The 15194-nt window shown below is 40.8% G+C and overlaps 1 protein-coding gene across 8 annotated transcripts in view; it reads right to left on the bottom strand.

Moving 5' to 3' along the window:
• Positions 1–15194, bottom strand: part of TNS3 (tensin 3) — a 434958-nt gene that overhangs the window by 156461 nt on the left and 263303 nt on the right. For 7 of the 8 annotated variants that reach the window (XM_054019057.1, XM_054019050.1, XM_054019049.1 and 4 more), the window contains 4 exons: positions 13279–13329; positions 11331–11453; positions 7763–7827; positions 1753–1836 (listed from right to left, as the gene is read on the bottom strand). In XM_054019057.1, the coding sequence (XP_053875032.1) occupies positions 1753–1836; positions 7763–7827; positions 11331–11453; positions 13279–13329 (323 nt within the window). The remainder of the gene's footprint in view (positions 1–1752; positions 1837–7762; positions 7828–11330; positions 11454–13278; positions 13330–15194) is intronic. The other variant, XM_054019055.1, reaches the window with a different exon arrangement.

The raw sequence follows: 15194 nt of genomic DNA, 5'->3' as shown, positions 1-15194 counted from the left end.
ATTGTAAAATTAGTCAGGGGCATTATAGAATTGTTTCACTTTCCTCTGAAATAACAAATATTGGCCATTGCCGGAGGCACAAGAGGCCAGATTTAGATTATGGCATATCCTACATTTGTATGTTCTGTGGGCAAGAGACAGACTGAGTACTGCAATCTGACAGGTTTCAGAGTAGCAGTCGTAATAATCTGTACCCGCAAAAAGAACAGGAGTACTTGTGGCACCTTAGAGACTAACACATTTATTTGAGCATAAGCTTTTGTGGGCTCAAATAAATTTGTTAGTCTCAAAGTGGGCTGTAGCTTATGCTCAAATAAATGTGTTAATCTCTAAGGTGCCACAAGTACTCCTGTTCTTTTTGATTACTCCAATGTTGTACAAATCAGTAGTAAAAAACAAAGAAGCTAATTCTACCGCTCAGAAGGTGAATTAGTGCCTCCCAGAGGCCCTTGGAGAAACTAAACAAATATTCCAGAAGAGCACGTCAGACCAAACCCTGCATCATACAGGTATTTTATTTTGGCTTTAGGGCTCGCACACTGTACGTGCAAGCCAGCAGCTACTGAAACTTCCTGTCAGCATGGCTGTAACAACTGCCATGAGGCACAGGTCACCGATTCTGTTGTGAGGCCTGTTGGTTCTCATGGAAACTTATTTGCAGAAGGGAGACACTTACAAGTCAGAGCTGTGTATATTGCAGAGGCATCCTGTTGGGAGCATTGAGACTGTCTCATTCCTTCTGCTCCCACGGTGCATGCCTCTGTGTCCTGCAGGTGCCATTTACAAGTGTCACATTTTAATAATGCAAGGTTTATTTGCAGACATGGAGCCGAATGGATAACAAGCTCCTCAGTCTAAATGCTTTTTTTAAAGTTTATTTAAAGACTCATGGGACTGTTATTTTTCATGTCAACAACAGCTGTGTAGTTCACTGGATAGGTCCATCAAGGCACTGGGAAAGCCTTTCCCAATCAGAAACAGAGCTAATTTCCTGACCTTCATTATTACTATATGACTTTGTTCTTTTTAATGACTGAGGAAGCCTTTTTTTCTTTAACAAAGTGCTAAAATTGTTACATATCTGTTGATGAAAGGGAAGGGTAATCAGCGATACCAAATCAAGTCCCTGTGTAGATATTTTACACATCCAAATGAAGATTGGTGCATGAGAGTATAACAATTACCTAGTAGGCATTTTCCAGCTGCTCCCTTCTTTTCTGATACTGAAACATCCACTAGTTTAATCCTAAATAGCACAGATGTCCACACACATACCTCAAGACCATTTCACATCCCAAAACATCAACTATCTGCTCTAAGTAATGTCTCATCCTCACTTATAGAATAGACAGTGTATATAATAGTGTAGTGTGATATAAAGATTTTATTGTCATGACTCAGATGGCCATCCCAAACAATGTCAATAAAACCTTTATATCACACCACACCATCATGTACTCACTAAAATGTCATATGAGACAGAAAAACTAGTTTACATTTCTTTTACAGAGGTTTTAAAGTGTATTGGGATTACTTTGTTGCCTAGACATAATGCAGAACAAACACATATAGATGAAACCTTTGTACCATACCAAAATATTATCTATGTGTATATAAACACACCCAAACAGATAGAGAGGGAGAGAGAGTGATGAAGTGGGAGAACCTCAGTGAAATGTCCTCCACTGGACAGCGAGGAGAAACTATGGCATTTGCGTATTTAGTAATATAAATTAGATACAAGTTAAATACCTTTTTTGGGATGGCTGCATTAAAGTTGAAACTTTATCATCGAAGAATTTCTTCATAGCAAATCTGTCTAGAGCCTGATCAGCGCTATCAAAACAAAGAAGTAGATACCATGTTATTCCATTTGGGGATGGTCGTGGTTCCACAGGATCAGTGCTATGCCCCACCTTTGGAACAGTCTCTTGGAGAAACCCCTTCAATGTGCCAGACCCAAAAGGAGTCTCATTCTTCCTCCAGAATCAGCCATGTGGACTCATCACCTCCTTAGACTGAACCTCGGGGGATCCCGCTCTCCTACTTCACACCTGGGATAGACTCCTGGTAGAGACTTGTATGCGCCTCAGAGATTAATGCACCTCACCAAGCATTTGCAGTCAAACAAGCAGTCTTGTCAAAACAGTAGGGTTTATTAATCAACCACAGCACAATATAGGAAGTCCTTAGTTTAGCATAGAGAACTGAAGGTCAAAGCATAGCCCCAAGTCCATTCTGGATAGCCCAGAGCCCAGGCAAGCTGTAGTGAACCCCATTGTTCAAGCTGTCTGTCTGTCTTTTGGTCTGACCTCCTTCCTCAGATTCCAGGTGAGATCCTCGACTTCTTCCAGCAGCCAACTCTTATCCTCCCACCTCTCCAGTCCTTTGTTCTCAAGCTGGGGAATTGTGCTGAGCTTCCCTGCTGAGAGATGGAGAAATCCATCTCCCTCTGGGCCATTGGTTGCTAGGAGTCAATATGCTGGTGACTGGATTTGCCATTGTCTTTTTGGATTCTCCACTGATATGGGGTCAGCCTCAGTCAGTCCTTTTCCAATGACTCCTTCAAGCTCAGACAGCTAAGCGACATTCATACCTACATCTCTTAGCCTGCCCTGAGAGCAAACACTCATTTTCACCCACAGGGTAATAATGCAACATATATGGAAATCTGAGGCACACATAAGAATCATAAAAATCATTGCCAAAAATTCCTACTTCATCACAGGATTATCTTGGAAATGCAGCAGTTTACAGCTTGAAATGTGCCAAACTACTACAAAATGCCTTCAGTGATTGCCAACCCACCTGTTCACAGGTCAGGTTGGGATAGTTTTTCCACTGCCACCTTTTTAATTCCACTCCAAAGGCAGTTTCCTCCCTGAGACAAAGCACCTACTTCTCATGTTTAATTATCAGGATTTTGCATTTCTTACACGAATATGCAACATTCGCAATGCAATAGATTTAGCCACGCCCAGGACGCACAATGAACAACTTGCCACAATTTGCTTTTAGCCCCATCAATACAGCTTTCTCTGTGGGCTGCATAGAAGAGTACCTGTATTCCCTCTTTTATATTATGTCCCAAAACCTATAACAGCTAATACTGAAGAGAGAAAAAAAAAAGCATCAGAGTTCTGACTGATCTAACAGACATGAAATTACTCTAAGGATTTACTCAGTCCTGGTTTCTTGCTATCTGGTTTACCAGGAGAGGGTGTGCTACAGAAGCAGAACAATCAGGCCTTGGAAAAGAAGTGCTTTGTGCCAGTCAACCATGAATCCCCGTAGATGATTATGGAGCAACAATGGTAGGCTGTGAAAGAAGTTTGGTTTTATTTTTGTTTATGTTGAGAGTGGCTCTAATGTGGATATTGGGCACATGGGAAGAGAAGGCAGAAGAGCACAGAAAAAATGGGGTCCTCAAGTATCAGACAGAAAACCATGACGATCCCAGCCCCCAAGTGAGGGAGACTGTTCCTAATTATTTGTTCCCAAGTATCAAGTTGTGCTCCTTTTGCTGTAAATGGGACAAATACATTATCATCATGAGAGTAAATGGAACTGGTAACTGATGCTAATTAACATCTGTGTATAGGGTCTGAAATAACTAGACCCCACAGAGCCACAAGTTAAAATCCCATCAGAGTTGGCTTAGCCATGTCGAATCTCCATAGAAGACTTTAAAAACTAAGGAAACCCCCAATTGCCTTCAATGGATGTTGGATCAGGTACTGTCTTCTCTTTATTGATATTAAAGATCCCATGGCACTTTCCAGAAAAGGACTGCACAAAATTTTCACTTCCTTCCCTACTCCCTGCCACTGGGTACTAATTGATTTGTTGCCCTCCACCAAGAAGGTGATTGCATTACATTGCTGCTCTATGTGCATAGTGTCAAATGCTTTGGGGTAAGAGGTATTAAATTACATTATATTAGTGGGCATACACACACACACACACACACACAATCATCATTTTATGGCATAAAAACAATGAGGAGTCTGGTGGCACCTTAAAGACTAACAGATTTATTTGGGCATAAGCTTTGGTGAGTAAAAACCCCACTTCTTCAGATGCATGGAGTGAAAATTACAGATGCAGGCATAAATATAATGACACATGAAGAGAAGGGAGTTCCCTTACTAATGGAAAATCAGTGTTAACAAGGCCACATTTTATGGCTTATTATAAGACAACCTGATTAACACTGAATTCTCTTTTTATTCTTTGTTAAAGGCTGTACCTATTGTTCCATCAAGTTTTATGTAGAATTTCTATTCCTTTCCTTAGGGAGTTCTGCTTAAAAACTGATGGCGCAACACGGATTAAGTGGTTTAGAGGCTTGTGGAAGAAATCTATTCCTTCCATGGCTATCTACTGCTGAATCATATACATGATCATTTAAAAAAATGACTAGTTGCTGTGTTCTCCCCCATGTGACACTTATTTAAAGTGATACATAAATACACATTCAATTGTTCTTCACATTTCAAATTCATCTTAATTGACAAGACAGATGTTCAGTGTGTTTTGCATTATACATCCTCACTAGTCATGCCACCAGGGATCTGAGCATCAAACTCTCATTTTGCAAAGGATTATTTATCCTTATCTGGAAGAACAAAGCTTAACATCTATTAGAGAGAGCATGGTTTACCCCAGTTAAATATGGCTGCACGTAATCTTTCTTGAATTAGAAAACTGGGCATTCATAACCCAGACAACAAAGGCATGGCAACCATACAAGTGTTGTCACAGAGCTTTTTTTGTTTTCACTTAGACAAACACTTCAGGAAAATTAGGGATAATGTTTCCTCCCCTAGCTGAGGCATATTCTGGGCTCTGGGCCGGGCTTGTGGTGGTGGTGAGGGGGCTCGGTCACAGATGTAATTTGACTTCTATTTTGGGTGGGCAGGGGCCAGCAGGGCTTGAGCCAGCTCCTCATGGTGGGGTCCATGAAGGGAGTGCCATCTCCACCCCTGAACTTACCTCAGCAGGCCACCCGCCCGTCTGGTTTGTGTGTATGTGTGCATGTGTGTGTGTGTGTGTGTGCAACCAAAAATTATAACTCAAAGCTGGGAGACTCAGCTCACAAAGTTTGAAAATAGCTCAAGGTGCAGGGAGTGGGTAGCTAGGGGCTGTGTGCAGGCAGGGGGGCAGCTCAGGGAGCAGGGAGGGGTAGCTAGAGGCTGTGGGCGGGCACAGGGTAGCTCCGGATGCAGGGAGGGGATAGCTCGGTGCAGGGAGAAGGGTAGCTCAGGGTACAGGGACAGAGGTAGCTAGGGCTGTGTGCCAGGAGGGCTCCCCTGCAGTCCCTGTTCCCCGAGGGTTCTGCCAGCCATGGGGCCGAGGCTCCCGCCCAAGCAGCTCTTACCCGCTGTGGGAGCAAAGGGGGCTGGGAGCTGAGAAGCAGCTTCGACCCCCTGCACCAGCAGGAGATGAGGGAACGCCACTACTGCTTGCTCCATGGCACCAGCCAGAGCAGCAGCTGTCCTGTACTGCCCGGCTCTGGCTTCCCGCCTCTGACCTGGCCAGGGGGCAGGGAGAGAAGGCAGTGGAAGGGGTGTGTGTGGAGTTGCCCCAGGACTGCCATGCTCTTGCAGTGTAGTTTCAAGTGGGGAGGGGGGACAACACCCCCGTGCCTCCGAACTCTGCCCATGGGGTCAGTGCTTCTGCCCCGTGGGGAGCACCAGTGCTTGGGGCTTCAACCCCACAAGTCCTGGATTCTAGTCCCGTGGGAGGTGCTGGGGCTCAGGCTCTGGGTTTTAGTCGCCGGGCCCCACGGCCCCCCTGTTGAGAACCGCTGCTCTAATTTGTTTCCTGAAACACCATTTAAAGAGTAAAGAATGCTAAATTGTCACCCCCAATATCAACAGCATCAAATTACTATTTTATAGCAGTAAAGAGACCCAGTGAGTAGAACAATAAGAAACTAGCATATTTGTTTAATGAGTAAAATCAAAACAAAATAAAAGAAAATTGAGGAAGCCGCCAAAAAACATTTCCCCGAATATGCCGTTTGTCACCAGTGCTAAGGATTTCTCACACAGCTTGGACCTGTTGACATATGTACAATATTGACAACCTAGAGATGACTGGGAACTTCCTAGAGCTCTTTGCCCCCCACAATTAAATTTAAATACAAGAAGCAAGATTTGGATGGGAGTTGCCATGTATCCTGAAATTCATAGGAAAGTTTCCAGTCTCAGATCCTGCAACCGAGTTGGAAGAATCCTGAATTTACTTCGGGGAGAATGCAACATCAACTGTCATGCCAGGACATCACACCATTGCATCAAGATGTCACGTTGTTGTGTCAGGACACTACTTTGTGGCTTCTTGAGGAGATGCCATAATAATTTGGTGTAATATCACAACACAGATATCACAACATAGCACTGCAGTATCCTCATGACAACTCTTTTGTCCCACAGGATTAAGGTAGGTGAAGTGTTCGTAATCCTTGTCCTGAAGATTAGTTACTCCAGAAACAACTGTATTACTTCATTTTCTAAAGTATACCATTGTACACAATGTATTTAGTGGTATTTCCTAATCATACTGGGTTATTTATCTGAGGACCAGGTTAATGGGAAATATATTAGGCGGAATCATGGCTCCAATGGAGCCAATGCGAGTTTTTCCATTGACTTCAATGGAGTCAGGATTTCACACATTTTCCACAAATTGAACAGATAATTTGCAGTGCCAGGGCTAGATTCTAATCTTGCCAGACTGATTTAAATCCAAAATAGCGTCACTGAGATCCTGCTCGAGTTATGGTCTCTGTGAATTACTTTAACAAATTTAAAGACAAGAATCTGGCCAATTTTGATTGAAAGACAGAAGTAGAAAATTATATGTGTGTTCTATTCTTCAGATAGTATTTACCAAATTTAATTTTTTTTACAGACAACCAGAAATGCACAAATATCAAGCTCACACTGCAAATCAGTGGCAGAACCAGGAACAGAACCCAGGATTCCTGACTCCCAGTCCTTTGCTCTGGTAGATGCATGTTCCTTCTTAATGAGAGGTGACGAGATGTGGTTCTTGAGACAACCTCTTTATTAAGATGTGCTCTGCACTTTGGAAGAGTTTGGGGATCCCTGCTCTGGTGTGAATATTAGGTCCAGGTTCTGGTAGCTTTATTCATAATGAGTAGTACCTATATTCCAGAAGTAACTCCAGTAAGAGGAAAAATAGTCCAATGGTTAGAATGCTAGTGGGGTCTGGGGAAGCTTGGGATCAATTTCTGCTTTGCCACAAACATTCTGTGTAACCCCAGGAAGGTCACTTAGTCTCTCTGTGCCTCAGTCTCCTATCTGTAAAATAGAGATAATAGTACTTCCCTACCTCACAGAGCTGATGCGATGATAAATCCATTAAAGACTGTGAGATGCTCAAATATTACAGTGATGGTAGCCATGTAAGTCCATAATATGGATAGGCAGATTCAAATGGGGATTACTCATGGAGTAAGGTATTACTTAAATGAGTAAAAGTGGAAGAATCTGGTCCTAGTCCAAATAAATGCCATTCATTTTTTTAGAATTTATAAAAGGGAGGCTTGTAACAGATTCTCATCCATCATGAATAATTTTGAGACACTTTTCAGCACCATCTGATTGAAACTGGCATGGAAGACAATCGGGCAACCACTGGCTACTGAAATGAAGGGGAAACTTTTAGGGTTTTCCCCCAGCCTTTAAAGATATATAAACACAGTAATTCATTTGCGTTGTTCATCTCTTACCTGGCAGAAACATTGGTGAAGTGCATATATGATGATATCACTACTCCTATCCTTCCTTTTCCACCCTGTAGGAAAAGAAAGAAACCATAGTTTCTATTATTTAGTATTTACATAGCACCATATGTGGGACTTTGCTGAAAGAAAAAGACATCAGTTCCATCCATTATGCACATGATGGAATGCTGCTTCACTCAGGTCCTACGCTAAGTTGCAAACAACAATATTTGCATATTACTTTGGCAGTTCTGGTGACTACAGGAGCTCTGGTCTGTCCTTTGTTGCAGTGGTGAAGGAGAATGATGGTCAGTGGCTTTTAAAGACCTTTTAGTTGCAAGCTGGTTAACTTACCACATTGAAAATACCGAGTGAGACTTGGGTGTTGGGTATTCCACTCCTACTGAAACTCAGTAAGCATTTGTACCCAAACTGCTCTGGTGCTCTTTAAAAGTCCCACTCAACTCCTGATTGACCAGTAGCATGTCAAGAGCAAAGAGCCCAGATAAGCCATTGGCCAGCCACGCAGGACTTTTTTTTTTTTTTTAATTCAGGATTTTTTATATTTAATTTGAAATCAGAAATTAATGGATTCATTTTTTTCCAGTTTTACCCTAAAAAAAAGCTTCCTGAACTAAAGCCCACGAATCAGTTGTTTTATTTCCCTTTCTTTTTTACTACCTCTTACATAGAATGTATTTGTTATACATGGTATTTTTGTGTGTATACCAAGACAAAGCTATAAATTAAAATAAAGAAAACTATGAACAGCAGCAATAACATTCTATCACTTTTTGTTTTGGGCTCATCCAAGACAAGCCTAGACAACTTTGAAATTTCTGGCATGATGTGCTATAAACTATGAATTCTGACAAGTATCAGCAATTTTTTTCTGACACCTGTGATTTATAATAACTACCGCTTAGTCTATATGGAGTATTTTCATAATGTTTCGAAATCTTATTAAATAGTTTATATGACATATGTACAGTACAAATTGCTGATCAGTCATTCTGGCTAGTTTTAACATGCTTCCAGATTATTCAGCCAACACATTTTGGCTATATCCAGGAAGGATGGTGGTGGAAAGCTTTTAAGATCCCAGGGAAGAAATTCATCAACAGTTATTTTAGAGGGATTTATAACAAATACTCATTGGGACATTTTGTTTTTTACTTCTGGTGTAGTTGTGTTCAGAAAAGTATATATGTAAAAATTAGTCCAGCGTAGTGAAGATATCATTTCCTTTGTCTCTTCCTCATCATGGTGCTGTCATCAGACAGCCCTGCCTAGAGCACACTTCTGCAGCAGGCTGCAGCACGGCATGTGCCTGCCTCAGTTTCCCTTTCAGGTAACCCAAGGACTCCCCATAAGGCTCTCTTGCCTCAATAATATCCTTCTTTGGGGCTAGTTTACTACAAAAACATTGTGCAAATAATCCAAAACATAAATCTGAAAACAGTCCATTTATCACCCCAGTGCATGTAGTCCTTAAAATCTCATGACATGATTCTCTCCATACCACACCTAGGTTCCTCATCACTCCTCTTCAGATCCTCTGCCAGGACAGCCACCCCAGCCCTCTGAGCTGGAGTTTAACCCCAATCATCACAGCAGGAACCTCCACAGCCTCTTTGCTGAGAGATCACCCTCACCAGGGGAGCATCACTCTATTCCCTAGCCCAATCACTGTTCTAGCCAGCAGGCAATTCTCCTCTGCCGCTGTTGCTGCCTCAGTCCTCCAGCCCTAGCTCACTGGCTTGGAGCGGACACCTGTTAAACCACTCTTGCTCTCCTGCCTTTAGCCTTCCTCTAGGAAGCACCTTCAGGCTCTGGCAGCTCTCATCTCCTGCCAATCTCTGCCTCCCTGGCAGCCTCAACTCATCACATCTCATGCTCTCAGATTCTGGTCCTTCATAGGCCCCAGGTACTGCCCCGTCCTCTTTCTTGGCCAAATGGGAGCACTTGTTCTGGCACAGGGGAGCTAGACCTGCTTCATTTACTGGAGCAGGCCATCCTGTTACAGGCCCCATTTAAGGCTCCAATCTTGCAAATGACAGGAAATCAATGGGACTCCACACAGGCACAAAGTTTGCCCATATGCTATCAACTGCAGGACTGGGAGGAAATATCAGTGGGAGTTTTCCAGTGATTTCAATTGAAGCAAGATCAGGTCCCATATCTGATTAATTTACTGTCAACAAATACCAGCACTGCAAAGCCAGTAAGACTCTAGATGTATTTGCCATCAACAAACCTGCCAACTCACTTCTGATCTCAGGAGTATTTACTTTATCTTTATTTCTCTTCTCAGTGAACAAACACTGAGAAGGGAAAACATTATACAACAGTAACAGCACATTAGAGTATTGCAATTATGCAGTTAGTTAGGACCTGTCAGAGCCTGGGCGGTCCTGAGTGCCCTAATTTCCCACTGGCTACAATGGCAGTATGGGATAAATTCACAACAAAATTTAAGTGTTGAGACACTGAGTGTGAAGACATCTAACTTTTAGGAGCCCAGAAAATCTATGGGATTCACAAAGCCTGAGTTAGGTGCTCAGGCTCCCTGTACAATGAAGAGGGAGAGATGGTGAGATGGGTGCCACAGAATGGGATGGGTGCCACAGAATGGGATTCACAGAAGCCAACATGCTGGGCAGTTCTCAGCCTAAATTAGCCAGTGGGAGATGCCGACAAGAGGGGTGTGTGCTAAGTCCTGCCCCCTCAGGGAGTTCCGTGCCTAAATCCAGGCTGTAGGCAGATGCCTCCTTCTTCCTAGGATTCTTAGCTGTGAACTTTCTCTGGGTGTGCACAAATTTAGGCACCGAGCAAGTTTAGTTCACCTTTCAGCAGAAGCTAAGTGAAGTTCTGTGAATGTCAGTAGGGCCTGACTCTGGGATTTAGGCACCTAAAGTGGCAGTTAGGTGCCTAAATCCTTTTGTGAATTTATCCGTATGTCTATACAATATTATTCTAGTCCAAACAGAATGAATAATATTATCCGTTGTAATCACTGTATGATATATTCAACAAAAAAGTGCCCAATTTTCAACTTGGGCATCTAAACTAGGTGCCTAAATCCCAAAGATGGAAAGTCAGATGTGCATTTATGTGACCAAATGCCCACTTTAGGCAACTAAGTAGAGATTTGGACATCTAATGTTTGCGCTCTTAGTGCCTTGATTCAATTGACTAATGGTGATTCTCTGAGGTGCTGTGTGCCCTCAAAGTCCACTAAAGTAAATGAATGTCATACACTATAAGAGGATCCTCAAAAGTTTGACAAGGAGATGGATTAAATACACTTAACAATGGTGTTCAGCTTTGATATATAAACACCTCACTACATATTACTTTTAAGCATACAAGCCTGGATTTATCAGGCCAGAGCATTGGCTGGTCTAACTCGGCATAGTTAATGGCTTTAAGCCCCTTTATATCAGCTAAGCATCTGGCTCATTATGTTTTCAATATTAAAACGGCTGCAAAACTGTTAATTATAACTTTTCTTGTTATGATAAAGTATAAAAAATTGAACGTCATAAATACACTCACTACATTGCACACTTACTCTGCAATGGATCACCACCACATGCTGAGGGTCGCTGTTCAACCATGATTCCATAGCCTTGCAGATGGTGCACATCTTATCAAGGGGAGGTGCATGAAGGTCAGGCCAACCCACATCCATAATCTGGAATCAAGCAAAACCACTTCATTTTCCATTTACAAGGTACTCTTTAACATTATTATCACATACAATCCTACGCCAAAATGTGCTGTGATGGTAAAGGTTCCTGCTATTTTCTAACAGAAAAATCTGTGCTTCACGGAACCATGGTGATATTTCATTATTTAAAATGCCTTTTTGTCATATAAACAAAACATCTTTACAGACCTCCCAAAACAGCAGGGGGAGGAGGGATACATTATTATTATTATTAGCATATATGAGCTTTCCATGCAAATATTAACAAATCTTATTCAACACTACAGCTGACTGAGAATTTTTCTTCCAAAATGTACTTTGATTAATCAAAACTGAAACTCTGTGTAGGAAAGGGTTGGCTTTGTGAAATTTCCCATTGAAAAAAATAAAATAATTGTCAAAATGTTCCACTTCAACATTTTCTAAACAAAAGTTCTGGAGTTTTTTTGGTTCAAAATTAGTTTTCATTTGGAAATTCATGTTAATTCATAGTAAAAATAAAATAAAACAAAATAAAATAAAATAATAGGTCAAAACACAAGTCTTTAGAAATTCTTGAAACAAAATGACAGGTTTCAGAGTAGCAGCCGTGTTAGTCTGTATCCGCAAAAAGAAGAACAGGAGTACTTGTGGCACCTTAGAGACTAACAAATTTGTTAGTCTCTAAGGTGCCACAAGTACTCCTGTTCTTCTTTTTGAAACAAAATGTTTTGATTGATCCAAACTTTTTTTTTTGGTGGTGGAGGGGAGAGGAGGAGGGAGTTGGTTTGTGAAAATATCAGACTTTTCATCTTGATTTGGGATAGGAAAAAATTTCAAAATCTTAAAATTTCCTGGGATAGGAAAATGGCTTCCCTCCCAGCTCTATTAATAACCTGTATTTCCTGCCTTTAAAGGAACTAGTTTTCTTTTGGTCAGCTTCTCATCATTATCTGTGTATTTATCTTGTTCAAATTCCAAAAATAGTAAGCCAACTAAATCCTACGCATTCATTAACATATGATAAAAACTGCCTGTGTGTTAAAAGATCAGATTTCAAATGTTTTAACTATGTTTTCTCAGCAGTAATCTGAACCCCTGCTAGGTCCAAACAATGTTGCTGCTGTGACTGTAGGTCTGTGATAGTATGGGCCAAGGGTGGCTGTTGAAAGTTTGGCTGTTGAACCTGCCAAAGTTCTTAAACATGGGAATGAGCTCAAGTCCCAGACATATATTCAACCCCTTACACCTACCATCTCACTCCAAAGAAAATGTTATAACAAATGAAGATAAAAATGGGGGGCGGGGGGGGGGGCTATGAGGCAGAACAAAGAAAATGCCAACAACTTTTGTTCTCCTAATTACATTGCCATTGTTCACAGATGCAATTATGAAGAGAGGAAGGCAAATCCACAAAACATGAGGTTATGTTGAACTGTGAAGTTCATCAATTTCAGTACATTAAGGTTTACATAGCAAAGGAGCATTATATGGCCATAAATATTCCATGGGCACACATATAATGTAGAACTGACATTAAAACCACAGAAATCAATGGGAATCTTTTCATTGACTTCAATGGACTTTGGATCAAGGTCTTATGTGCAAAGCCAAAGAAAACAATGGAAACAACTTTGTAAAGCATAGACCTGACATGCAAGAAGTCACAACACTCAAAATTAAAGGGGAGGCATCTTTGGTTTTCTAAACTCTTCCTAAAATTGTCATTTCATTGTGTACACAAAACTTGTATAGTTTGAAGGCTCATGGCAGCCCATTTATGCTGTATTTAAATCTAGCAACTGAGGTATGTTATGATCAAAACCAATACCTTTGGGTTAAGCTTGGTAAGGTCATATCTTTTTTCAGAAAGGTTTAACACCTGTTCAAGAAGAAGAAAAAAGAAAAAGTATGAGATCTTGATGTTTAATTTCTTTTGTGGTAAATCACTGTATCCAAAATACATTATAAGAAAATTAAATGACAGGGGAGGGCCTTCAGATTTTTCAGTCACTTCAGATAACCAAATTATTAGCTGAAGTTAGATAAGTTTAGCATTTGCAGTATTCGGGGTATTTCCCATAGTAAATTCAGGAAAGTATAATGGGAAACTACATATGCTGAGGAAATGTATGTAACAATTACAATTTTCAAATTTATTATAGTCATTATATATAATATAAGATTATAAATAGCATTATGCCTTATGCTTAGCAATCTTATTATACTACAAAAGTTCCTCTGATTCCTACATTGTGGGTTGTTTTTTTGGTTGGTTGGTTGGTTGGTTGGTTTTAAAGAATTGACCAAGATTTTAAAAAAATGGGTGCCTAAATACAGGTTTCTAAGTCCATTTTTAGGCACTTAAGTGCCTTGACTTTCAAAAATACTGAGCACCCAAAGAGATCCCATCAGGGCCGGCTCTACTGTTTTTGCCGCCCCAAGCAGCGCGGGGGCAGTCTGTGTGCCGTTAGGGCGGCACGCGCATTTCCGCGGCGGTGGCAATTCGGCGGCAGCTTCTGTCTTCAGCCGGAAGACAGAAGCCGCTGAATTGCCGCCACCGCGGAAACGTGCGTACCGCCCTAATGGCACACAGACTGCCCCCGCCGTCCGCGGCAGCAATTCTGCCGACCCTTGCAGATTGCCGCCCCAAGCACCTGCTTGGAACGCTGGTGCCTGGAGCCGGTCCTGGATCCCATTAAAGTAAGTGGAAATATTGGCCATATATTTTTCTTACGTGAAAATATTTTGATATTGAAATAAAGGTAAGAGAAACTGTTAAGTTTAAAACTAGTTCAATGTATGTACCAGTTGCTAGTGATTAAGAACCTAAAATAGTTGTTTTCTTGAGAATTATGCTGTTCCTATGTGTTGGTACAGTGCCTTGCACTTTTTAGGGAGTATTACAACATACATAAATAATAAAACTATTAATAACAATGTGCACTTTACTAGAATAAGTGTAAAACTTTGCTTATATACTATGAAATAATGTATGCATATGCATTAATGAATATGTCACTAATGATACATATATAATGTTCTTTTTTTTTTTGAAGGATTGTGTGTTGTGTTTATATTTTGAAATTACTAATTAAAAATAGCACTTATTTAGGGACAGGACTGTGGTTCTTTTGTTATGATGAAATCTGCATTTCTTTGTATTTGATATGATTTTTTTTTAATTTTGTAGGAGGTATAAGATTTATGATTCCTTAACTATTCATTTTCTGGCTTTTAAGAGCTTGGGTGTTTTAAGGATGTGATAGATAAGTATTTGTCGTGGAAAGAAATTGTCAGTGCAGTTGCACTATGTACAAACAATACATCACCCCAATATTGTTTCCTTGGTCACTGAGAAGATTCATTGCTGACAAGGCTGTCAATATAAGACACCCTTTCTATTGGTTCTTTCTTTTCTCCCTAGATCCAGTGATTCCTGATTCATGTCTAGTTTTCAAATAATGTCAATTTCTTTCACATTTTATTATTTCTGCCTTTGAAACATCCTTGTTGCGTGAGTCTGTCAAAATCTATAAGTGTTTATAAAAACTTATTGTCGTGGAACTCTACCAGAGCACTGTACGTGAATTTGAAAACATCACTGAGGTTGCTGGGGAATAGTTACTAAAATCTACTTATGTTTGGAATTTTGTGATATCAGGTGATTTCACTGAGCTGACAAAGGGGGGCACAAAAAAAAGTTAGACACTTCACAGAAATTTTAAAAGTGCCATTTTTGAACTC

Source organism: Malaclemys terrapin, chromosome 2 (genome assembly GCF_027887155.1).
Source record: "Malaclemys terrapin pileata isolate rMalTer1 chromosome 2, rMalTer1.hap1, whole genome shotgun sequence".
In the NCBI taxonomy this organism is placed as follows: domain Eukaryota; kingdom Metazoa; phylum Chordata; order Testudines; family Emydidae; genus Malaclemys; species Malaclemys terrapin.
Note: the sequence above shows the minus strand (reverse complement) of the source record. Positions and strands in the feature narration are given on the sequence as shown.